The 24,544-nt window shown below is 63.3% G+C and overlaps 2 protein-coding genes across 10 annotated transcripts; both read right to left on the reverse strand.

Moving 5' to 3' along the window:
• Positions 1-7,051: 7,051 nt before the first annotated feature.
• LOC144257761 (heparan sulfate glucosamine 3-O-sulfotransferase 1-like) lies at positions 7,052-7,966 on the reverse strand. Its single transcript, XM_077805889.1, has one exon. It carries the CDS (start codon positions 7,964-7,966, stop codon positions 7,052-7,054), a length of 915 nt encoding a protein of 304 aa, XP_077662015.1.
• An 8,801-nt stretch (positions 7,967-16,767) lies between these two features.
• Positions 16,768-24,494, reverse strand: POLM (DNA polymerase mu). Of its 9 annotated transcripts, none has more exons than XM_077805659.1 (12): positions 24,451-24,494; positions 23,912-24,122; positions 22,618-22,798; positions 22,392-22,481; positions 21,975-22,145; positions 21,541-21,612; positions 20,310-20,430; positions 19,764-19,896; positions 19,426-19,486; positions 18,900-19,133; positions 18,393-18,472; positions 16,768-17,059 (listed from the first exon to the last, which is right to left on the reverse strand). In XM_077805659.1, the coding sequence occupies exons 2-12, from the start codon at positions 24,091-24,093 to the stop codon at positions 16,855-16,857; spliced, it is 1,530 nt and encodes a 509-aa protein (XP_077661785.1). In that variant the 5' UTR covers positions 24,094-24,122; positions 24,451-24,494; the 3' UTR covers positions 16,768-16,854. The 9 variants fall into 9 exon arrangements, with proteins under 9 accessions (XP_077661785.1, XP_077661784.1, XP_077661788.1 ...); XM_077805658.1 differs by having other exon boundaries at positions 19,384-19,486; XM_077805660.1 differs by having other exon boundaries at positions 16,842-17,059; positions 18,389-18,472; positions 19,384-19,486.
• Positions 24,495-24,544: the final 50 nt, after the last annotated feature.

Consider the following 24,544-nt stretch of genomic DNA (forward strand, 5'->3'; position numbering starts at 1 on the left):
TAAGAATACACCTAAATTCTTAGAGTATAGGCCTTTGCAGACAGGCCTGAATATATCCTAACAGGGTTGAGGTAGGGGATTCTATGAGATAGTTAACTGCTCCCAGGCGCTCTTGGACTGTAAATAGCCCTTCCCATGACGCTTCCATCTTATGGGCTGGAGCACCTTCAAGACCATGACTTGGTCCCCTACTTTAAAGGAACACCCTCTGGTATATTTATCATACCAGGCCTTTTGATCTTCCTAAGCATCTTTTTGCTTTTCTCTAGCAAGGGCTAAAGAGTCTCGGCGGGTGTTTTGTAGGTTGTTTACAAAGTCCAGAATGTTAGTTCCTGGAGAAGGCCTAAACCCCTCCCATTGCTGCTTCACCAGCTGTGAAGTTGGTGCCCCTTAACCTCGCGGCCATACACAAGTTCAAATGGTAAAAACCCTAAACTGGGATGTGGTACAGCTCTGTAGGCAAAGAGCAACTGCTACAATACTTGGTCCTAATCCTTGGAATGCTCATTTACGAATTTACGTATCATGGCCCCCAAAGTTCCATTAAACTTCTCCACCAGGGCATTTGTTTGATGGTGCTAAGGGGTGACAACCACGTGGTTCACCCCATGAACTTCCCAAAGGCTTTTCATGGTTCCTGCCAGGAAATTAGTTCCCGAATCCATAAGGATGTCGGAGGGCCAACCTAGCCTGGCAAAAATGTCTGTTAATGCCTGGCACACACTTTAGCCCCTGGTGTTGCTTAGAGCTACTGCTTCCAGCCATCGGGTGGCAAAATCTATGAAAGTCAGTATGTATTGCTTTCCTCTGGGTGTCTTTTTCGGGAAAGGACCCAGAATATCCATACCTACTCACTGAAATGGAACTTCAATTATGGGGAGTGGCTGTAGAGGGGCTTTGACCTGGTCTTGGGGCTTTCCTACTCTTCGGCACACCTCACGAGACCGGACATAGGTAGAAACATCCTTGCCCATTCCCTCCCAGTGGAAGGACTTCCCCAAATGGTGTTTGGTCCTGTTCACCCCAGCATGACCATTAGGATGATCATGGGCTAAGCTTAATAGCTTTACCTGGTACTTAGTTGGAACTACCAACTGTCTCTGAGGATGCCAGTCCTCCTGGTGCCCACCCGAAAGCGTTTCCTTGAATAAAAGTTCTCGTTCTACCACAAACTGGGATTGGTTAGAAGAGCTGAGAGGCGGTGGGTTGCTCTGTGCCACCGTCCAAGCTCCCTGGAGGCTTTTATCTGCTTCCTGGTCGGCCTGGAATTGTTCCCTTGATGGTGGAGACCTCAGTTACTCACTGGATAGTGGACCTGGGCTTGGTCCCTCGGGAAGCTACGCGGGGGACAGGGCTGGTTCTGGGGATGGTGACCTGCTCTCTGCGGGTGCGCTAGGTTGGGGTTCAGGCTCCGGCTGAGCCTCTTGCGCAGGTTTAGCTGCTGCTGCCAGGGCAGGCTCAGTGGGGCCCTCTGGTGTTGGGGTTGTAGAGGGGGTTGCAAGCGCTGGACTCAGTGCTGGCAGTGGTTCTGGTGCTGGTTGCTCTGCCCGTTCCGGTTCTGGGACTGGCTCTGTCTGTGTCTCTGCAATGGTCCACTACGGCTGTCACAGATGTTGGCCTGGAGTCCAGTTCCACCACCTCAATCTGGGTCTCTGGTATCACAGATTGGGCCCTTGTCCAAGGCTCAGAAACAGAACTAGGTGTGAAGGCTCACTTAGCCTGGCTGCGGGTGACCATTCCCACCCTCTGGGCTAGCTTCACATGGTGGGCCAAGTCTTTCCCCAGCAGCATGGGAATGGGTTAATTGTCATAGACTGCAAAAGTCCATATTCCTGACCAACCCTTGTACTGGACAGGCAACTTGGCTGTAGGCAAGTCAAAAGAGTTTGACTTGAAGGGTTGAATCATCACTTGGGCCTCTGGGTTGATGAATTTGGGGTCCACTAGAGATTAGTGGATAGCTGACACCTGTGCTCCAGTGTCCCTCCAGGTCATAACCTTCCTGCCCACACTGTTTCCCTTCACTTCGAGGGTACCTGGGAGGCATCTGGGCCTGAGAACCTTTGGTGTGACCCTGGTGCAATGAATTGCAGTCTGTTGGGATTCTTGGGGCAGTTGGCCTTTACATGCCCCAGCTCGTTACATTTAAAACATCGCCCAGCTGACTGGTCACTGGGGCAGGGTCAATTGCTGGAGAATGGTGTGGTGGAACAATAAGGTGTCTGGGGTTTTCCTTGAGTGTAGTTGGCACCTTGGGCTGCCCCTGGTGGTAGGGTGTGGTCTTGGGGTGTCCCCTCTGGTATTCACCCAAACTGAGACCAGGGTTCTTCCTCTCTGCTACCTCCACCCATTTTGTTCCGATTTGCCCCGCCTCTCTGACAAACTGAGACTGCTCATATTGATCAGGATAAGAAGCAAGACTTTCTGCTGAGTCCATTTTCTTATCCCATAAACACTGTTCTACATCATTGGTCATAGTCAGGAGGTGCTCCTGGACAACCAAATCACACATTCCTTCAAAGCTAGTTACACCCCTTTCTTTGACCCATTTATTTAACAGATCCTTCATCTGGTTTACATAAGCCACATTACTTAGTCCACCCCCTCTCTTAAAGGCTCTAAATTTCACTCTGTAAGTTTCAGGTGTAATTTGAAATTGCTTCAAAACCAAATCCTTGAATTTACCATAGTCAGAAGCATCCTCAATAGGCATCTTGTTGAATGAATATGTCCAGAGCTCTTCCAGTGAATTTTGCTACCAATGTGGTCATCTTGTGATCTTCAGGAATTGCATGGAGGGTGCACAGTCTCTCAAAGATGATGAAATATTCAGCGATATCACTGGATTCATCATACTGTGGACATAATCGCTCCCATTTGTGGATTTTTGGGGAGGTGGAGCCAACTGCTGAAAGGTTTTGTCCTTTTAACTTTATCACCTCCAGTTCATGCTTCCTCTCTCTTTTTTGCTCTCCAGAGCATGCTGCCTCTCTTTCCTTCTCTTCTCTGGCCACTTGTGCATCAATCTCCATCTCTTTTAATTCCAGTTGTCTTTCATGTTCTTTCTTTTTTACGTTTCCCCTCTGACTAAATCTGGTTTCGTTTTGGACATCACTTTGTCATCCTAACCTCCCTGTGCTTAGCCTAGCTTAACCTGAGAGCTAGAAAGAGGAGAAAGGGAAAGGAAAGAAAAGAAAGGAGAGGAAAAAAAAAAAAGCTTGTGAATTCCCCTGCAGGACTTAACTACTCTGCCCTGAGGCAGAGGAAAAAAACTCCAGCTGCTCTCAGGTTTAAAAAAAAAAAAAAAAATCTTCCTTGACTTCAAGCAGTCAAAAGAAAAAATATTTTCTTTTTAAAAGCCAAAGGTCTGTGCTTCTGGTTCAAAATGATCCTACAATGTCAGGGTTCCCTCCCCGCTCTGAGCTCTAGGGTACAGATGTGGGGACTTGCATGAAAGACCCCCTAAGCTTATTTTTGCCAGTTGAGGTTAAAAACTTCCCCAAGGCGCACATCCTTCCTTGTCGTTGGATGAGTACTGCTGCTACCACCAAGTGAGTTAAACAAAGATTCAGGAAAAGGACCACTTGGAGTTCGTGTTTCCCCAAAATATCCCCCCCCCCCCAGCCTCTTCACCCCCTTTCCGGGGGAGGCTTGAGAATAATCTACCAACCAGATAGGTAAACAAGGTGAGCACAGACCAGACCCTTGGGTTTTTTGGACACTAAAACCCAATCAGATTCTTAAAAAACAGAACTTTATTATAAAGAAAAAAAAAAGTAAAAGAAGCACCTCTGTAAAATCAGGATGGAAGGTAGTTTTACAGGGTAGTAAGACTTAAAACACAGAGGATTCCCCCTGGGCAAAACTTTAAAATTATAAAAAACAGGGATAAACCTCCCTCTTAGCACAGGGAAAATTCACAAGCTAACGCATTCCTTGCTATTACATCTAATATTACAGCAATAGTAAGTATCATTTCAGTAGGAGCTGCTGGATTACTTGCTTGGTCTCTCTCTCTGTCTCAGAGAGAACACACACAGCACAAAAACAAAGCCTTTCTTCTCTCTTTCCTCCCCCCCTTCCTTGGTCCTTTTGCTCAGGTGCCAACTAGGTTAATAGAACTGATTAACCCCTTACAGGTAAGGGGATTCTGTACCTCTGGCCAAGAGGGATTTTATATTACTGCATAGAGAAAGCTTGTTTCCCTTCCCTTTATATTTATGGCAGCTACGTCCCAGTACTTAGTTTCCTCCTATCTATCTAGATGGTTTGGCTTTCTAAACCTTTGGAACAGTGCTACTGTGAGCTGAACAGTGAAAATGGGGCTCTTGCATCAAACAGCTAAACGAAAAGTATTTGGTGCTGGTGTTGCTTCTGGAATACTGTGTCCAGCTCTGGTGTCCACAATTAACAAAAGGTGCTGAAAAATTGGAGAGGGTTGAGAAAAGAGACTTGAGAACCATTCAAGTGTTGGAAAACATGCGGTATAGTGCAGGACTCAAGGAGGCTGAGCTATATAACGCCTCAAAGAGAAAGTTAAGGAGTGACTTGAACATAATCTAAAGTATGTATGTGGGGAAGAGAGACTTGATAGAGGGCTCTTTATGGCTGCCTCCAAGGGGCCCATCCTCTTAGCCCCCAGTGTGTGGAGCTCTTACAGAAACGTTGTCAGGTACTGGGGAAGGTGCTCAGCATGGTAATGTCCGTTCAGGTCAGACCTGGAAATTGACATCGTAAATGGTCAGCGTAGGAACAATCATCTCCCTTCTCCTGTCCAGTCAGGCAGTTATGTAACAGGATGTACAGGGCAGCAGACAGGGTGGAAAATCCTCACACTCCTGCCAGGGGCATGTATTGGATCTAACCCCATCAGTGGAAGGGCTCCTGCGTGTAGAATTTTAGCATTTTCCATTCAAAAATACATATTTTAGAGGGAAAGTTGTCTTATTTCAAAGCTTTGGATGGAGGGGAAAAGCTTTCCTCTCATCTCTATTACAGAGCAAAGCCCTAAATTGGAATTTGGCCCTGGGATTTTTGCTCAGGACTCCATTCTGTGCTTCAGAGTAACAGCCATGTTAGTCTATATTTGCAAAAAGAAAAGGAGGACTTGTGGCACCTTAGAGACTAACCAATTTATTTGAGCATAAGCTTTCATGAGCTACAGCTCACTTCATCAGATGCATACTGTGGGAAATACGGAAGATGTTTTTATACACACAAATCATGAAAAAATGGGTGTTTATCACTACAGAAGGTTTTCTCTCCCCCCACCCCACTCTCCTGCTGGTAATAGCTTATGTAAAGTGATCACTCTCCTTACAATGTGTGTGATAATCAAGGGTGGGCCATTTCCAGCACAAGTCCAGGTTTTCTCTCTCCCCCCCCCCCACCCCACACTTCATTAACATGCACTGAGGGAACAGGTTGGGGGAACAAACAACCCCAACAATGCAGACACCATTTCCCTAGTGTTTATTGTACCCAATTAAAAAAATCTCAGCAAACTTAATGCGCATTCAGCTGGCAGCAGCCAGCCTCAGTGCCGGCAGCAGCCACTGCATCCGCCCAGCTGGGTCTCCCTGCCAGGTCAGACAAAAAGTTAGAGCCCTGACGTTCAGTGGGATACAGGAATGAGAAGACAGCCCCGTTTGTTACCCTGCGGGAGGGAGCCCCTAGGGCTGAGCTAAGCTACGGGCTGGGTGTGAGGCTGTGCTCTAGCTAAGGGCGTTCATCCCTATTTCCTTTGCTGCAAGGCCAAGGCCCTTGGGTGGCTCAAACCCCACGCAGGACCGGGGGCTGGCACTGTTAACGCTCATGCTGGGTGGGCCGGCGGGGGCCACGCTTCAGTGCTCCGGTCCTGAGGCTGTGTTTTGAGTTACGTAGCAAACGGGGGGAGGGGGGACGTGCCCACCCATGGGCTGTGAGTGACTCCAGCACCAGAACCGCACCCCCTGCCATCTCTAAGGGTGCTGTAGGCGGCTGTAGTTCCCAGAGCCAGACACTAGAGGGCGGTAACCACATTGCTCTAAGCGGCCATGACACCTGTGCGGGTGAAGGTGCAAGGACTGGGTGCTCGGCCTGGCCTGTGGCTGCTCCTTCCCTCGGTGTGCTGCCGGCGGGTGGGCTGGCCCAGCTGCTCCATGGGCACCGACCTGCAATGGCCACGGGCGCCCAGGGGGCAGCTGAGCTCGGCATTGGCTGGGCCACCACAACCCCAGTCCCCCCTGCGGTGTGGGGTGGGGTTCTCATGGGGGGGGGAGTCTTGTGGGCTGCAGCCTGAAGGGCTTGCGCAGTGCACTGGGTGACCACACCCTGCCCTCCCCTCCAGGCGGGAGTCAGCCAAAAGCCAGAATAAGGGGGCACCTGTCTTCAGCGGCCAGCCTGCCACAGCCAGAGTGAGCCTGACCCAACGGAGGGGGTGTCTGTTGGGTTTAAGGGGAGCTCTGTCGTGTTTTCACCTTAGGCTGGGGCTTGCTTAGGAAGAGCTGGGGCATAACTCAAGGGGGGCCCATAACGCTGTGTATAGCCCGCAGAGAAGACCCTGCAGGCTGGCTGGGGAATTCAGCCGGCAGAAAAGGGGGCAGCCTGGAAATGCCTCTGTTGGGAGAGGTGGGTCTCCAGTCCCCTCAGGGAGGTGGCAGGTTGGGAGCTGGTAGCCTGAAAGGGGAGATAGGGGGGCAAATGCCCTGAATTGTAGAAGGCCCCTGTCCCTTCATCCCCCCTGCTATCCTGCCTCACCCCACAGCTCTGTGGGGCAAATGTTTCTTTCTGGGCCCTTTTGGGAGTGTGCTTCTGGGGCAGCTGAGGACCTCGGCCTTGTCCCGGCAGGGAGGAGCCCCCTGCTCCTGCCCTGATTGGTTCCTCCCACCCCCTTTCCCATCTACACTCCTGTGCCCAGGGGATACAGCCCCAGCAGGACCCCCCTCGCAGCCTGCTCTGAGCACCTAAGTCCTCTGAGCTCAGGGGTGGGGGGAGCTGCCCTGCCTGTCCTGATACCAACATGTCACAGCCTCTGCCTGGGGGGCTCTGCCCCTGCGGGCCCCAGGCCCGCTCAGCACCAGTTGAACGTGCGCCCCGCCAGGCTGAAGAAGTGCTCGTTGTGGGCGCTGAAGTAGGTGCAGAGCTGCTCCAGCAGCAGCTCGGCGATGGGCGGGTGGGGCCGCCCCTTGGACTCGTCCAGGCAGCGCTGGCGGGCCCCGGCCTGCAGGCAGTAGAAGCCCTTGGTCTGGTTGAAGTAGAAGTTGCCGGGGCCCAGCTGGGGCGCCAGGCCCAGGAACTGCTCCACGCGGCGCAGCTCGGCCAGGGGCTCGCGGATCAGGCTGCCACCGTCCACCACGTGGATGTGGGCTGGGGGGAAGGCAGCCAGCCAGCGGGCCAGGTGCAGGGCGTAGAGGCTGCGCTGGATGGGCTTGTAGCGGGTGTCGAGGCCCCGGTCCCCCCGCACCAGGAGCTGCTCCAGGGGCGGGTAGGGCTTGCAGCGCGCCTGGCGGTTGTGCAGGATCTGGGTGTAGTCCGACACCAGCCGCTCCACCGGGTCCCGCACGATGAGCAGCAACCGCATGCCAGGGGCCAGGGCGCGGACGCGCGCGGGGACCCGGGGGGAGGAGAAGTAGCCTGGGGTCTTCTCCACGGTGAGCTGGCCAGGGCGCGAGAGGGGCATCTGCTGGCGGTACCAGCCCAGCCCCCGGCGGTAGTTCTCCTCCCGGTTGAAGAAGTGCACCTCGGAGCGGGCAGCAGCCACCTGGGGGTGCAGCGCCAGCATCTCCAGCAGGGCTCGTGTGCCCCCCTTCCGCACCCCGATGATGATCCCCTGGGGCAGGCGGCGCTGCAGGCTGCTGGCTTGGAACCCGGATGCGTTTCCCAGCCGTGGAGCCGCCTGTGCCCAGGACTCCAGCGTCCCCTGCTCCAGGCGGGCCCCCCCAGCCTCTGCCAGCAGGAGCAGCCAGCCGGCCCACCAGCAGGCCATGGCTGCCCTTGCCTAGGGAAGGTGGGCACAAGTAGCCTGGGCTCTTGGCAGCAGCTGGGGGTCTCACAGCCACCCCCCTTCCATGGCCAGGGTTAACAGCAGGGGCTCCCTTCCCTTGCTCCCAGGGGGCCCCGCCCTGCTGCTGGCTGGCAGAGCCCCTTCCCTGGCACTGCCTCCGCTCAAAGGGGCAGCGGGGCGCTACGGCCCCCGGGCATCTCGCAGGATTCCGGCCCCGCTCCGCTTCCCGGGGCGGCTCCGGTGCTGGGACCCTCGTTCGATTAACCGGCTCCTCAACGCCTGGCGCAGCCCCCTGCGGGAGGAAGGGGAGAAACGGGGCATCAGTAGGACGCACAGGGCTCCCTCTGATCCCCGGCACAAAGTGACCCAGCCGGAGCAGCCCGGGGATGGATCGGGACTGCCCTGCATGAAATAACTGCCCCTGGGGCAGGCACCTCCTGGCACGTAGTGCCCAGTTGGGCATCAGGGCCCCCGCAGAATGCATACACACTCCCCCTGCCATGCTGACAGTCCCCCCCAGGTCCACTCTCAACCCCCCACCTCATCAGCCATGTACCTGCAACAGGCCCAGCCCCCCCCAGCAGACCCAGAGCAGCTCCTCCACGCTGGGTTTAAAGACCCCCAAGGTCCAGACTCCCCCATTTACACCAGTTTAAACCTGCCAGTGACCCCTGCCCCCACTGCAGAGGCAGGTGACCCCCCCCCGCCAATCTGCCCAGGGCTTGGGGGGGGGGGTTCTTCCCGACCGGTGTGCAGCGGTCAGCCCCCCCCCACACACACACAAACACCCCCCACGTGCCCACACAGGCCCGGCCAGCCCCGCCCCACAGGAGCTGCTGCTCCGGCTGAGCGGGGCACCAGGGAGCCCCCCGGCAACGCACGTCCCCCGCCTGACGCCCTCACTGAGCCCCCGGGAGCCCCGCTGGCGTCAGCGAGCGTCGAGCCCCGTGTCCCGGCCCCCGGGGGAGGGTGTGTCGCCGTGGACACCGCGCGGGGGGGTTCCGCGCGCCCCCGCCGGGAGGGGCCGGATCTGCAGCTGGGGAGGGGCTGCTGAGGCCCAGCAAACTCATCTCTCGGCGGCGCCCCCCGGCCAACAAGGGGGGCAGATTCCGGCCTCTCCCCGGGCCGGGCCCAAGCGTCTGCCCGGCTGCGGGAAACCGAGGCAGGAGGGGCCGCTCCCAGCGCCCTAGTGCCGCGGGGGAGGGGCCCCGCTGCCGGGCCGGCTCTGGGGTGGGGGCGCCGGGCATGGGGGGGGGGGCACAGACAGACCCGGCACCCGCGCCCCCACGCTGACGGGCAGGACAGAGCCAATGTGATCCCCCCAGCTCCTGGAGGCTGGGAGCCAGGACTCCTGGGTTCTCTCCTGGCTCCAGGAGAGGAGTGGGGTTTAGTGGTTGGGGGGGGTCTGGGAGCCAGGACTCCTGGGTTCTCTCCCGGCTCCAGGAGGGGAGTGGGGTTTAGTGGTTGTGGGGGGAGGGCTGCGAGCCAGGACTCCTGGGTTCTCTCCCCGGCTCAGAGAGGGTAATAGTGGTTAGAATGGGGGAGGGCTGCGAGCCAGGACTCCTGGGTTCTCTCCCTGGAGTTAAGGAAATGTGGGGTCTTGGATGGGTCTCCCCTCTCTCAGCTTCCCCTCTGGGGCTAGTGACACCCGCCCCGGAGGGGCTGGAGCAGGGCCGGGGTCACTCCCAGCTCCTGGCACTGCAGGGCCTGCCCGTCTCTCTGGGGGACGCTGTTTTGCTCTGACGAGGCGGAGCCCCCCGGGGACGATCCCCACTTCCTGGCGGATGCTAATTAGAGGGGAGCCGGGGGTGGCGGCGCAGACTGTCACGGCGGTCACGGGAGGGTGTTTAAAGGGACAAAAGCCTCAATATGGGGGTGGGGGAGCTTGAGCCCCAGCCCCCGGGGCCCCCTGTGTGGCTGCAGCGCCCCTCTGCCCAGGGCCCCAGGAATCCAGCTGGCCGCCGAGGAGGGGAGAGAGGCATCGGGAGAGGGGGCACCAGGGCTTAATTTGTGCCATGGCTTGTCTGGGCTGAGCCTGGCCCCCCTGGCCCCCCAGTTATGAATGAACTGCTCGAGCCCCAGCGCCTCTCCTCGGGGGGCACCGCGCACAGGGGGCAGATTCAGCGCCTGCAGGGCACCCAGTCAATGCCCCGGGTGGCATCATACCAGGGACCCAGCCCGGGACAGCACCGTACCAAGGACCCGGCCCCCATCTCCTTCCCCGCACGCCATTGTACCGGGGCCCCAACCCCCCCAGTCCTGGCACCTGTACCGGGGCCTGCCCTTCCCCCCCAGGGGCACAGACCTGGGCACACAGGGGTGAGAAACACTCCTGCTCCGCGCCCCCTAGCCCGGCGCCCCTCCCTGCCCGCCCCCCCCGGCGAGATGCCACCCAGGGAGCCGGCAGGTCCCTCGCCAGTGCAGGCGGCGGAGTCTGCGGCAGGGCTGGGAGCCAGGCCCCCCGGAACGAGTGTAAATGGGTTACAACGCCGCCCCCCACCGGCGCCCAGCTCTGAGGAGCCCCTGACTCAGCCTGCCCCCTCCCCCCACAGCCCCCCTCACCCCCCCATATCCATGTCCCCTCCCCGCCCACACCCCTCATCACTCGCCCCCCTGCCCTAGTTCCCGAGCTGGTTGCCAGACGGGAGCGCGCCCTGCTGTGGGGGACGGGGGGTGTCGGGGCTCGCCTTGGGTCGGCAGGTCCCCGGGATGCCCCGGCGCCGCCCTTGGGACCCACCACCTGAGAACACGTGTTCGGGTCCAGCCGCCCGGGTCCGCACGGGCAGCTCACACTGCGGCGCCCCCCGCTTCCGCCTCCGCCCCCCGCCTTCCAGCCGCCCCCTGCCTCAGTTTCCCCAGCTGCCCTGGACGTCTCTCGCTCCGTCCGAGCACGATCCCAGCCCGGGAGAGGCGGCAGCTTGGAACTGGACCGGGGGCTGCTCCCGGAGCCGGCCTGGGGGCGGGATCCGGCCGGCCGGGGGCTGCAACTCACTGGCTGGTCCGGGAGCGAAGCGACACCGCCGATCCGACCCCTGGGAGGGACCCGCCGCTGGGCCCCGGCCCGGCCCGGCTCGTTCAGTCCGCGGGGCGGCTCCTGCAGCCCGGGAGTCAGCGCGGCTCCGGGGTGCCGGGGCCAGCGGCTTTGTAACCTGCCGGCCCCCCCGGCCCCGCCCCCGAGCCGCCCCTGCCCCGCCCCCCTCTGGTTGTGCCCGGCCCCGCCCGGCCCCAGGCCACACAGAGCCCCATGTGCCCGACTCCCCATCAGGGGCTCTGGCTCCGAGCCCGCTTCCCCCTCGCAGGGTGGGGCCAGGCATCCGCACCATGACACAGAGCGGGGGGGAGGAGGAACTTACCCCCAAGCCCACAGCAAGTCAGAGCTGGGGATGGAACCCCGGCGTCCTGGCTCCCAGCCCCCGCTCCCCTCCCAGAGCTGGCCATAGAACCCCGGCGTCCTGGCTCCCAGCCCCCGCTCCCCTCCCAGAGCTGGCCATAGAACCCCGGCGTCCTGGCTCCCAGCCCCCGCTCCCCTCCCAGAGCTGGGGATGGAACCCCGGCGTCCTGGCTCCCAGCCCCCGCTCCCCTCCCAGAGCTGGGGATGGAACCCCGGCGTCCTGGCTCCCAGCCCCCGCTCCCCTCCCAGAGCTGGGGATGGAACCCCGGCGTCCTGGCTCCCAGCCCCCGCTCCCCTCCCAGAGCTGGGGGTGGAACCCCGGCGTCCTGGCTCCCAGCCCCCGCTCCCCTCCCAGAGCTGGGGATGGAACCCCGGCGTCCTGGCTCCCAGCCCCCGCTCCCCTCCCAGAGCTGGGGGTAGAACCCCGGCGTCCTGGCTCCCAGCCCCCGCTCCCCTCCCAGAGCTGGGGATGGAACCCCGGCGTCCTGGCTCCCAGCCCCCGCTCCCCTCCCAGAGCTGGGGGTGGAACCCCGGCGTCCTGGCTCCCAGCCCCCGCTCCCCTCCCAGAGCTGGGGGTGGAACCCCGGCGTCCTGGCTCCCAGCCCCCGCTCCCCTCCCAGAGCTGGGGGTAGAACCCCGGCGTCCTGGCTCCCAGCCCCGGCTCCCCTCCCAGAGCTGGGGGTAGAACCCCGGCGTCCTGGCTCCCAGCCTCCGCTCCCCTCCCAGAGCTGGGGGTGGAACCCAGGCGTCCTGGTTCCCAGTTCTGCGCTGTAACCATAAGATTTAATGTAGGGGTGCGAAGTGCAGGCCGAGGGCCAGAGGGTACCACCCCCTGCGCCCACGTGCGGTCCCTCCTCTGGTGTGTGTGGGGCGGGGGGGGGCAGGTAGCCATTGGCCCCACTCCCTGGCCTCAGCATTGCACATGGGCCCAAAGAGCCAGGCTCTGGGCTGGGTATCCACCCTGCCCGCTCACTGCCACTCCGAGAGCTGGGCTTGCCCAGCCCGTCCTACCCACCTGCCAAAGCAGGACACCTGCCCTTTAAATGGGCCAGCTCTTCCCACCCCCCCCACCCCCCCATGGGTGTGCGTGTGACACAATTACACAGATTCCGTAGCTCAAGTTCACCCAGAGTTCACAATCCACTGACCTCCCCCTCGCCCTCCTGGGGGAGCAGCAGGTGCTAAATCATTAAGGGAGGCTTCAAAAATTAATGTCTGGCAGAGAGAATCTCTGCAGTGCCCCTCCCCGACTTTCCCTCCCTCCCTTTGCAGCCCGCTGCCTCCCCTCTTCTCCCCTCCCCAGATCCTGCCCGTTTTGGGGGCTCCCCCCGAGTTCCAGCTCAACCCCTTGGCTCTGCGTGAGGTGGGGCCCCCAGTGCCGGGCGCTGCCCTGAGGAGCTCACAGCCTAAACAAAGAGGAGAAACTGAGGTACAGCGAGACTAAGGGGCTCAGCGACCGCTCAGCTCTCTTGATTCCAGGGCTGGACCCACAAGCCTTCTGCCCCCAAGACCGCTTTCTTCCCCGCCTGCCCGTTTCTCTGCTGCTCTCCTGCAGCAGGCCTCAGGCCCAGGTCTCCTGCAGCAGGCCTGGTATCAGCCCTTCACGCCTCCGCCCTGCCCGAGCCAATGGCTCGTGGGAGCTTGGCACACGGGTCCATTTCCTGGGAGCAGCAGTGACGGGAAACCCAGCCCCCCACACGGGGATACACTCAGAGAGCAGGGCCCCCTCCAAGGGGCACCGTCTTTGGGGGCGGAGGTTGGCAGCCACCCTGACACAAGCAGAGAATCATCCACAGCCCCCAAGCCCCATGGACCCGTATTCACTCCCCCGGCGCCGTCCAGGGCTGAAAGGGGCAGCGGGGAGCTGTCGGTCCCCCCAGGGTACAGGCAGGCAGGGGGCAGCGTGCACAGCCCCACGCCTGCTGAGTTCTGTCCAGAGCCAGACAAGTGTCCCATCTCCCCATCCCAGCACTGCCCTCTTGCTCGCCTGAGTTGGGAAGCAGCCAGTAGGAGCCCAGCCCAGCTGCAGGAGACCCCGAGCAGGGCAGGCAGCCAGGGTGCGGTATCAGGCTCTGGGCCTGCCTGTAGCTCAGCTTGCTGGGGCCTGGGGAGGAGTCTCTTTGACCCCCTCTAGGGCTGAAGCCGCCAGCACTTCCCAGCCACTCAGTCATGCAGAGTTCGGGTTGAATCCCCCCAAAACCATCCAGGGGCCTCACTCAGAGGGTTACTGACCCCAAGGCCAGGGGCCGCTCTGGTCCCCACTGTCCCCACAGCCCCTCCCGCGGGGGCCATGCTGTGAGCCCCATTGGACAGAGGGGACTAGGGCCAGAGCCTGAAACAGGAGCTGGGCTTGGCGGCAGACCAGGGCCATGCAGGGACGTGACCCAGGCCTGCCAAGCTGCAGCCAGTGGCATTGCCCCAGGCCTCGCCGCCTCCGGGAGCAGGGACAGGCCCACAATGGTGCCGAGGGGCATTTGCCATTGGCATTCACAACCCCATGCCCAGCTGGCACGTAACCCTGCAGGCGTCACCTCTCCGCTGGTCGGCATGTGCAAAGAAGCCTGAATCCGAGGGCTGCTGGGAGCCTGGGCACCCCCTGACATGGGGCTCCCACAGCAGGTGGCCCCCATGGGGGCCACCCCCATAGGCACCTCAGGAGCGGGCCTCAGCCCTGGAGCCTGGCCTCACATCCACTGGGGCAAGCAAGTGCTGGGGCCTGGGCCCCTGCTGAGGGCAGAGACCTGGCCCGGGGCCCCTTTCAGCCTGGCCCAACTACCCGCTGATTATTTACACGAAGCAGAACAGTGCCAGCAGGAGCGGCTGAGCTCCCCACCCCCGCAGAGCCCATGGCCCGGGAATCGGGCACTCACAGGCCACGTGGGTTCAAGTCCTTGCCCCAGATCAGGGCCTCGAACCCAGCTCACGTCTCAGGAAATGCCCTGGCCACCAAGCTGTTGGCTGCCACGTGGTGCGTTGCTTGCGCCAGCTGAGAACTCTGGGCAGAGACGGGCACCGCTCTCAGCCTGGCAGTCAGATGCTTGGAGGCCCGGGCCAGCAGGAGCTAAAAACCTGTGAGGGGCAGGGCCTAGGCCCCCCTCCTCTGCATTTCACTCCTGGACGGCTTAGGCAGCTGGGGTTCTGGCCTGGGAGCCAGCTCTCCCCACGCATGGGGTGGGCAGCCTGGACACTCAGCTCAGGGGTCCCCTGGGTGCCAGCACCCTAGGAGTTAGGCACACCAGTGCCTGAGTCCAGGGGCGAGTGCCCACCCCAGGTGCCCAGCCCTGGCCTAAGGACTTGGGGCCCACGCCCATCAACAGCAGGACCCCGGGGGGGTGAGGGGGTTGGGTTTCTATTAATTCAGCCTATGGGGCAGGAAGGGGGCTGAGTCTGCCCATGGGGAGGGGGGCTGGGTGTCCTGAGCCCCCCTCTCCCACGTGGGAAACTCCCTGATGTGGCCCTGCTCGGCGGATCATTGCCCGAGCAGGGAAGGCTGGCCTGAGGCCTGGGCACTATGTGGGCCCAGCGTGGGGAGCTGGCTTGGCACAGAGGGGGTAGGGCCCTGTGCGGACGGAAGCGAGAGCCATGGGGGCCCAGCACCAGGGTCTCACCCCATCCATTGCTGCTCGGCCAGGGTGTCTCCCGCCCCACTGATTGCCCCTCTGCTAGCTACAGCTTTGCCCAGCGAGCCCAGCCCCTCCCTGCAATCACCCCCTGGCCCCGCTGCCCTCTGAGTGCGCCTTGCCAGGCCGCCCCAGCTCACTGCCGTGCTCCTGGTGCTGCCCAGGGCCCGTACCCCCCACGGCTGGAGGAGACGCTAATGGAAACAGACCAGGAGCTGCCTGGGACCCCCCCACCGCATCAATAATGCAGGGGAGCAGCTTCCAGGCCGGCTCACAGGTGACGCTTTTCACACTTCGTTATCTGCCATTTCCGCCCGACTGGCCACAGAGGGTGGCATGGGGGTGAGGACGGGCAGCCAGCTGCTTACCCAGCCACCATGCTGCCACAGGGGCTGAGCCCCTCCCCCACCTCAGCAGGGTCAGGGAAACTGAGGCACAAGCCGATAGCACTGATTGCCAAAGCCACCAGGGGTGTGATGCCAGTGTCATTCATAGACATGGTGCCCCATGTCTTGGGAGCTCCAGGCCAAGGGACTTGCCCACGGCCACTGCGATAGAACCTGGGCCACAGACAGCAGGTCAGGAGTCAAGACCTCAGCTCTGTTCCTGGCCTGTAGGTGGTTGTGGGCATCACTGCCCCCCCGTGCCTCAGTTTCTCCATCTGTCCACCGGGGCTCTGATCCGCCCGTGGTCTCTCCAGCCCGGGAGCTCCTTGGGGCAGGGCACCTCTCTGTGCAGCGCTGGTCATCACGGGGCCCTGGTCTGGGGCAGCCCCTCCAGGGTTACTGGGACAACAAGGGTAGGGACTGGGAACTGACCAGGAGCCAGGCTGTCCCTCCTCCCAGCACCCACAGCTTGGGCCCCTCCCCCCTGCCCTGGCCTGGCCCACTCCCTTGCACAGCTGGGGCCAAGGCCCAGTGACCCAGGAGGCTGTCAGAGGCCCCAAGGGGGCACAGGGCCACAGCCAGATGTGCAATCCCACCCCTGGACCCCAGTCCCACCAAGGGTGGGGAAAGAAGCCCCCATCCGTATGCCCAGCCCATAGCCCCCTCTCAGGGCTGGAACCCAGGAGCCCTGGCTCCCACCCGGCTCCTCACACCCTGAAGACAGCCGGGGATCATGTGGTCCTGCCCTCACCAGCAGCACAGTGAAGGCCCTGGGGACCTGGCAATGGTCCCCCCCATGCAGAGCAGCGGTGGTAGGAGGTGCTGAACCCTGACTGACCCCAGTGGGGGCCCTAGGGGGCAGACACAGCCCCCCCCCAGCCAAAAGGGCTGGGTTTGATGGGGCGGGGGGCAGCTTGTGGTGGGGTCATGGTGGGAACCACCATGAAATATTCATAGCCCCGCTGTATGCCTGGCACTGAGCCCAGCCAGCTGGGCCCTGGCAGGAGAGACGGAGAGACCAGCCTGGCTCCCCAGGCCTTGGCACGCACCATGGCTCACCCTGGCTGTCCGACTCCTGGGGAAGTGGGGCTGGGCACCCCCATGGCACCACTACGGGCCCCCTCCCCTGAGCCATAGGAGCCAGCTGTACACAGCCCCGGACCCCCCCCCTCGCTCCCTGGACTCCCCCCCCTCGCTCCCTCCCACCTGAGCACCCAGCAGTGGGACTGATCCCTTCCCCAGGGGACCCCATCCCTCTCCTGCTGCCGCGGAGGTAGACAGAGCCCTGCTGGCCAGGGGCGGGGGGGACGCACCGCAAACAGGGGCCACGACCTGCTAGTGCCCCCCTCCCCTGAACCAAGCAACCGGCCAGCCAGGAGTGCGGGGAACACGGGGCCGGGGGTTTATTGATCAGCCCTTGGGCGCTGGGCACAGACGCGGGGGGCTCAGTCCACACGCACCAGCCTGGCTGGGTCACTCGGGAAACACACTGGAGGCAGCCAGCACGGGTGGCAGTAGGGGCCGTTTCCAGGGCTGGAGAGGGGATTCCTGGGCAGTGAGGGGTCTCTGCGGGGGGCACGTACTCCAGGGTTCAGGCGTTTCTCTGTGCGGGGGGCACATACTCCAGGCCCAGGTGCTGGAAGATTTCTTCTTCGGACGCAGCGGGTAGAAAGAGGTTCTGGAAGGAAAGAAACCAGCGCCCGAGCTGACAGCGGCTCCCCAGGGTGATCGCAGCCGGCAGGGCAGGGGACGGGGGGTCCTTACGCGGCAGCTGGCGCCAGGCTAATGCAGACCCTGCTACCGCACTGCTCAGGCGACGTCCCGCCCCGGAGCTACCATATGCCGGTGCTGCACACCCGCCCGCCGCCCGCGGGGCTGTGCCAGGGGAGTTCAGCACTGCACAGGGAAAGCCCCTCTGATTGGCTGCCCTTCCCCAGGAGGCGGAGCAGTGGGGAAGGCAGCCAATCAGGATGGTTACAGGAGACAGGCAGAGTGTTGCCCCACCACCCCTTGCGAGGTATAGGAGTATTTTGGCAGGGGGAGGGGAACAGCCAGCATCATTCCGCGGGGCTGGGGGAGGAGAGGGGGCAGAAAGAGACCCGCAGCTTTGGGCGGCTCCACCCCCTCTTCCCCCTGTGACCAATGGGTAAGTCTGCCCCTGCCCCCCGCCGGGACGGGCAAGGACCCTGGGGCTGCAGAGGGGAATGAGGGGGGCAGATTCGCTGTGGGCAGCAGTGGTGGGGAGAGCAGAGTTAATGAACGGGAACGTCAGTGGTGGGGAACAGCTGGAAGCTCCCTCGCCCCCTGGCACCAGCAAGAGCCCCTGTGGGGGGCCAGAACTGGGCACCGGCAGCCCCCCGCCACACGCCGGCCACAGCCACCATCACCCCCCCGGTGCGCTGTACACCACACAGCACCGGCCACACCGACTGTCCCCCATCGCATACTGGGGATCTCAACAACCAGAGTATCGACCAAGCCACACGAACCCCGCGCTTTCCTGGGGCCGGTGCTTCCCGCGCTGCCAGGCTCAGCCACGTTGGTGCTACCCCAGGCGTACCGGTGCTGTGCCCGTGGGCCAGGCAAGAGGGACCGCGGATTTCGCTACCCCTCTGAAGTCAGGGACCCTCCACCCAGGCCCCTGTAGATAGCTGGTCTGCCTGCGACTGGGGAGTCGGCTGAAACCAAGGCTGCGGCTCAGCCCCACCGGCTCATGCCAGGCACGGCAGGGAGCAGGCGAGAGGGCATCTGGGGGAGGGCAGTGCCAGGGCCTGCAAGGGTCATAGGTAGGGCCCAGCACCTGGGTGTCCCTTGGGTGGGGTAGCGAGGGCCTGGGGATCCCTCCCGCAGAACAAAGGGTGCAACCACCTGCCCTGGGGTGGGCTCCTCTGGGTGCCAGGTCTCTGCAGAAACGTCACCACCGGGGGCAGGATCGAACCCCAGACTAGGCTTCCCCGGACCCGTCCATTCATCCCTGTGTCCCCACCCACGCCTGGCGCTGCCGTACCTGCCTGGTGTCGTACAGGGCGTGGCTGTTCAGGACCATCTTCCTCTCACGGCTGGCGAAGCGCCGGAGCTCACGCTCGAAGTGCTGGGGAAAAGGGCGCAGACCCCGGAGTTACCGCCGGTCGCTCGGCAGGTACTCGGAGCCTGAGGTCAGGGCGGGGCTTGGCACGGAGGTTCTGGTTCAGACCCAGCTGGGAAGCGCTGACCTGGGTTCGGATCTCAGCTCCCCTGCACATGGGGCATCTGGCCCATTGGAAAGGGCTGTTTGGATCCACATTCAGAGCGCAGCATGGGTGGGGCAGGGTGCGCTGGGCTGGGATCTAAACCCCCCCGGCCCCCTGCCGCAGGGTGGGACAGGCTCAAATCTAGAACCCCACCGCAGCGGGGCTAGGCCCTAGAACCCAAAGCCTCCCCTGTAGGGGCTGGCTCATCTCTGGCACCTCCACGCCTGCATCCGGAGGTCCGGCCCTCGCCCATGTCTATCGGCTCCCCCTCCCTGGCCAGTCACCTACCCGGGAGCCGGTCCAGCCAAGCAGAGCGAATGGGAACTGACTGACCGGAGCCACGACCAGGTCCACCCTGACGGCCTTCCAGCCTCGGGCAGCGCCCGGGCCCCCCTGCGCCTCCAGGCGGAATATGGAAAAGCACCTCTCGAATCGGTCCATGACGTCCCTGCCCCCGAGCGGCTCAGGGCCCTCCCGGAGCCCATAGCTGTTCTCCTGGCTGTGCTGATAGAGTATCAAACCCTGGGGGTGGGGGGAGAGCACGCACCTCAGCCACGTGGGGTATTTCCAGGGCCACCCACCCCACCCGCCTAGTGCCGACCCCGAACCACCAGCTCCCAGTCGCCTCCAAGAGCCCAGGGAGAGAACCCAGGTGTCCTGGCTCCCAGCCACCGGCTCTAACCGCCAGACCCCACTGCCCTCCCAGAGCCGGGATCTCTCCCCCGATCTGAGGTCTTTAAAAATGAACCCCCAGGTCCCGCCCCTCCCGCACCTGGCTGTCCAGCCAGCTGACGACTCGGCTCAGCAGCCCCACCTCTCTGCCTTCCTCGGGGTGTGTGAGGAGAAGGTCGACGTCATGGCCACGCGGCTTCCCCCTGTGCGGGGAGAAACGGACAGTCCCTCAGCAGCACGTTCGCCCCAAGCCAGCAGGGATTCCCCACGCCCAGCGGGTTTAAGAGGCAGGGGCCTGTCTGGCTTGGGGCTGGGATCCCCCCGGCACAGGCCGTGCACGCTGGGGTGAGCACGGCCGCACACACGCGCATGCTCCCAGGGAGACCTGACGTTGGTTCTTTCTTTGCCGTTTCCACTCGGGAGGCAGCAGGGTGGCAAGCTGATGCCCCTCCCCGCAGAGAAGGGCCCCCAGCCTGTTACCGTCTGAACCCGCCGGCCAGCGTCACTGAGGCTCCGGGCAGGAACCGCTTCACCGCCTCCTGCACCGCCTGGCTGGTGGACTCTGCCTCACTGCGCTCCACCGGGGTGTTGAGGTCGCCATAGTGCCGCAGCCCTGCGGGAGAACCACCGGAGCCGTCGCTCAGGATCCCAGGGCCCGAGGCACCGGCCGGGAGACGGGTGCGAGGCTCCCTCCCCACGCCCTGCTGCATGGGCCGCGCCACGTCTGGCCGTGAGGCTGCCGGGCTCAGTGCCTCCCGTCAGGAGCACACGGCCACCACGGAAAGCTACCGGGGCCCACAATACCAAACCAGCAGCAGCCCAGGTCCAGCCCAGCTCACGTCTCCCTGCGCCCGGGGACTCGCCCCTCCCACGTCTGCAGAGTCCAAGCCAGGGCGTAGAGGGCCCGTGTGACAATGCCAGGCAGCGTGGGCCGGGAACGAGAGCCTGAGGGACCCCCAGCGGGCATCCATGTCCAGCAGCCTCGGGGCACAGCCCCGCCCTGGTGCTTCTCCCGCAGTTCCTCACCTGCTTGCTGCTGCCTGGTCAGTTTGGTGTTTCGCTCCTGCAGGTCCAAGAGCGTCCGGAGCCCCTCCTGGTACCACCGGCTGGCCGTCCTCACCCCAACCCCGAAAATCTTGGTGAAGAGCTGCGGAGACAGGAGCCAGACGGTGCTGGCTGTGAGTGAACCCGTGCGATGTCACCCCCTAGCGGCTGCACTCGCAGCTGGGATAAAGCAGCTACTACTGGTGGCAGCCACAGGAGTGCTCCTTTAGCTTAGGAAACAGAGTTAGAGGAGCTGGGAGCTGTGTGTCCTGGGCCCTATACTGCTAACAGGGATCCCCCCTTCAGCTCAGCTGGTATCTCTACCATATAATTAATCTGTCAATCAAACACCTTACAGCTCCAGCCTGTACCCAGGAAGGGACCCTCACCGAGAGGCTGAAAGAGACACGCCGTGAGGTCCAGTCATGGCTGACCCATGGTGCCATCAGGAGGGAACCTGTCTGAGCCTTTTCAACACCACGGCCAAGGCCCATAAACCCGCTGGAGCTGGCAGGTGGTTAAAGCAGCCACCAGAGGGCAGCCGGGAGCAGCCGCTGAATCCCCAGCTCAGAGACCCCCCACTTCCGAAACCAGGCCCAGCGTGTGCCCCACCCTGGCCCCAGCTCAACCCCCTGCTCAGGATCGAGGGCTGGGGCCTCCAGAGATTGCCTAGCTCAGCGCCCGCTGGACCAGCCAGGGCTCCTGGGGGCAGAGGCGGGCACGTCTCAGGGCTCCAGGCCTGGCCCGGGGCAGGCGTGAGCTCAGGGGGAGCCGTGTGGGCAGACAGGGTGGACAGAGCTGGCAGAGCGGTGGTAACAGGGCGGAACGAAGCTCCACACGGGAGGATGAGGCAGCTCGGGGCCGGCGCAGGAGATGGAGCCTAGAGAGAGCGATAGAGACGCCAGAGGAGGGTCCCCAGGGGGCAAGCAACACGATGGAGCCAGGAGACTTGGACTCCAGCATCTCTGTGAGGGCTGCCGAGTCGGAGCCAGTCCCCAGCTCCAGCCCCTCGGCACAGCCTGGCACCTTGCCCCTCTGGGACAGAACCCACCCTCCTTGCCCACCCACCGAGCCCCGAGAGAATCCCCACCGGCCGTGAGCAGCATGGGGCATCAGACACTCGTTCCCAGTGGCAGGGGGCAGCAGCCAGGGCCCATGAGCCCCCCGACCCCACCAACAGCACCCGGCCCCACACCCCTCCCGGCTCTGGTACCTTCATAGTCCGGTATCTCTCCGACAGCTTCACTCTCTCCACCTCCGCGCAGACGCCATCTTCCAGCACATCCTGCCCGAGAGAGACAGCCCTGAGCCCAGCGCCTGCCCCTCCCATGGGGCCGGAGCGGTGCCCTCAGCCCAGCCCCTCGCTGCAGGACACGACACCCCGGTGCCAGCTCCGACCTGGAACAGCCAAGGGCTGCAGGTTGTGGCTGAGGGGCACTGGCAGAGCTGGGGGGCAGGGAAGGGATGGCAGGGGGCTGCGGGTCAGGGTTGGGGGCACTGGCTGAGCTGGGGGGCAGGGCAGGGATAGCAGGGGGCTACAGGGTCTCTCTGGCTCTCTCCAGGCCTCAGGTTCAGTACCCCCAGATCAGGCCTCCCCCCCAGGCCTGGCTCCTGGGGGCCCTGTGGGGCTAGCCAGGGGGGAGTTACCTGGATGACCCGCCGGGAGTGCTCCCCGATGCCAGGCAGAGACCCCAGCTCCTCCAGGGCGCCGAGCCGGCCGGGCAGGGCCTTCAGCACCGAGGCTGCCCTGGTGAATGCCAGGCTGCGCCCCTCGCTGCCGCTGAACCCCGCCTCCTCCGCCAGGGTCTCCAGCGCCTCCTGGGACAGAGCAGAGTCACTGAGGGGTGGGGGAGCCAGACTCACCCCCCCACCCGGCACCGGGAACTGCAGCTCAGCCCCACGGCAGCCAGGGGAACCCCAAGTGCCTCCGAGCACCCCCAGGACCAATCCCCCCCAGCTTTTGCAGCAGGCCCTGCCACCTCCCGCCCCTCCCAGCTTCAACGCCCACCTCCCCTGGCCGTAGTGCCCCCCAGCCCCTCCCCGGCCCCGTGGGGCAGCCTGTACCGTCAGCGGCTGGTTGCTGTGGAGAAGCGGGGTCCGGCGCTGGCAGGCATATGGTGCCATCTGCCGCCCATGCGGAGCCAGCTCTGCCACCTGGGGTGGGGAGCAGGGGGAGGGAGGGAGGGTGTCAGTGCCAGGAACCCAGGAGACCCTCACCCTGCCCAGCCCCCAGCATGCCCCGTCTCCCCTTCCTGCTCAGGGGCCAGGAGCCCCCCTGCCCCCAGCTCACCCTGAGGCGGTGCCGGGACTCAATCTCCACGGGCCGTCCGGCCCCCATGCTCTCCGTGAACCAGCTGATGTCCAGCAGGGCGGGGTCCCCGCCGTCACCGCACTCCTCCCGCTGTTGCTCCAGCCACTGGGCCACCTCGGCCCCCGAGTTCTGCTCCGACACCACGTGGGTCACCGCGGCGCTGGGGGGCCGCCACCGGGCGGGGGAGAAAGGGATGAGAGGGGGCATCAGGCTGGGACCCCAGGAGGGAATTGGGGGAGCGACGTGAGTCTGGGGGGCTCAGGCTAGGACGGAGCATGGCTCTGCCCTCCACTTACCCCACGCCTGGGCTTTCCACCCCACCCGCACAGCTCCGCCGGTGCCCCTCACTCCCAACCTGCAGCCCCCTGCTAGACCAGCCCTGGGGTTCCTCACCCCACCCCCACTCTGCCAGTGCTCCTCACTCCTGACCTGCAGCCCCCTGCAACTCCAGCCCTGGGCTCCCCCCAGCTCTGCCGGTGCCCCTCAATCCCCACTGCAGCTAACCCAGCCCTGGGCTCCCCCTGCACCCGCAGCTCTGCCGGTGCCCCTCATTCCTGATCCGCAGCCCCTTGCCAGCCCAGGGCTCTCCCCAGCTCTGCCGGTGTCCCTCACTCCCGACCCACAGCCCCTGCTAGCCCAGCCCTGAGCTCCCCCGGTGCCCCTCACTCCCAACCCACAGCCCCCTGCTGTCCCAGCCCCGGGATCTCATGGGGAGGGAAGAGACCCATTAGATTTTTCCGAACGCCCCTCAGTACCAGCTATGGGGGATCTAACCCACCGGGACCCAACAGCCTTGCCCAGGCTCAGCTGGATCCACCAGGTGCCACACCAGATCCGGTGTCCCAACCAGGCCATGTCTCCCTCCCGTGTCTCCCCACTCAGCCAGGGGGAGATCAGGCCAGGAGCAGCCCTGGGCAAGCCTAGCGCCATCAGGGTGCCCCTCCACTCTGGGCCCCAGGAACCCCCGGGTTGGGGGAGGGGGTGATGGGTGACGAGTGAGTGGGGGAAAAGGGCACAGCCAGGGCCACCCCTGCCTTGCGGGGAACCTGTCAGGTCTGGCCCTTCTGGGCTTTGCCAGACCTCGATTCACAGGCCCCTCATCCTGCCAGGCTGGCCAGCTGCTCTCCCTGCCCCCCAGTTGGATGCCCTAGGCTGTGGAGGGCTGGGGGGCTGCAAGGGGTCAATGAGGTGAGGCTGGCAACAGCCATGGGGTCTATGGGGCGGTGCCCCATCTCCCCCTTGTCCCGGGTCACCCACCCAGGTCCCTTCTCACCTGTAGGCCCTGTCCACACGGAAGCCCTTGGCCCGGGCCAGCTGGGTGAGGAAGGCCCTGCGGCTGGCACCCATCCGCTTCTCCACCAGGCACAGCACCACATCGGGGAAGCGCCCAGGCCCTGGGGGCCCGGCTGGTGGGGACGGGGCCCTTCTCCTCTTCTTCAGGGGCACCAGGGCCATGGCCCCAGCAGGACCCCGGGCGGGCTAGGCTGGGGGAACACGGGGGGGGGGGGTCAGGGACAGTAGCCAGGGTGCCCCACACAGCAGGGCCCCCCCAAAACTCAGCAGGGTCAGGGAGTGGGGGCGGGGGCAGGCCGTGGCTGCGGGGAAAGGGTAGGACTGACGGGCTATGGGGCTGGGGGGAGGGCTAAGGGGGGTCAGGGCTGGGGGGTCACCAGGGGAGCTCTGGGGGAGGGGATTGCACGGGGGTTTATGGGAGGGCTGGCGGAGGACAATGGGAGGGGTCCCTATGGGGGGCCTGGAGCGGGGGGGGGGGGAAGCTATGGGGGGAGGGGGCCTGTCCGCCCCCGGCCCAACCTGCCCAGAAGCGACGCGTGAGCCTGAGGCGGAAACGCCCCCGCTCCACGTGGGTCAAAGCCGGGCGCAGCCACGCCCCTTATGCAAATATAGC

The sequence above is a fragment of the Eretmochelys imbricata genome, chromosome 26 (genome assembly GCF_965152235.1).
Source record: "Eretmochelys imbricata isolate rEreImb1 chromosome 26, rEreImb1.hap1, whole genome shotgun sequence".
Taxonomy (NCBI): Eukaryota; Metazoa; Chordata; order Testudines; family Cheloniidae; genus Eretmochelys; species Eretmochelys imbricata.

Excerpts from the sequence above, each read along its gene's own strand:
- POLM (XM_077805658.1), bottom strand. The coding sequence starts at position 24,093 with ATGGCCCTGGTGCCCCTGAAGAAGAGGAGAAGGGCCCCGTCCCCACCA. Across the intron at positions 22,146-22,391 it reads ACAGCAACCAGCCGCTGACG|GAGGCGCTGGAGACCCTGGC; the intron begins GTACAGGCTGCC and ends GCTCTGTCCCAG. Across the intron at positions 20,431-21,540 it reads AGAGATACCGGACTATGAAG|CTCTTCACCAAGATTTTCGG; the intron begins GTACCAGAGCCG and ends CTGTCTCCGCAG.
- LOC144257761 (XM_077805889.1), bottom strand. The coding sequence starts at position 7,966 with ATGGCCTGCTGGTGGGCCGGCTGGCTGCTCCTGCTGGCAGAGGCTGGG.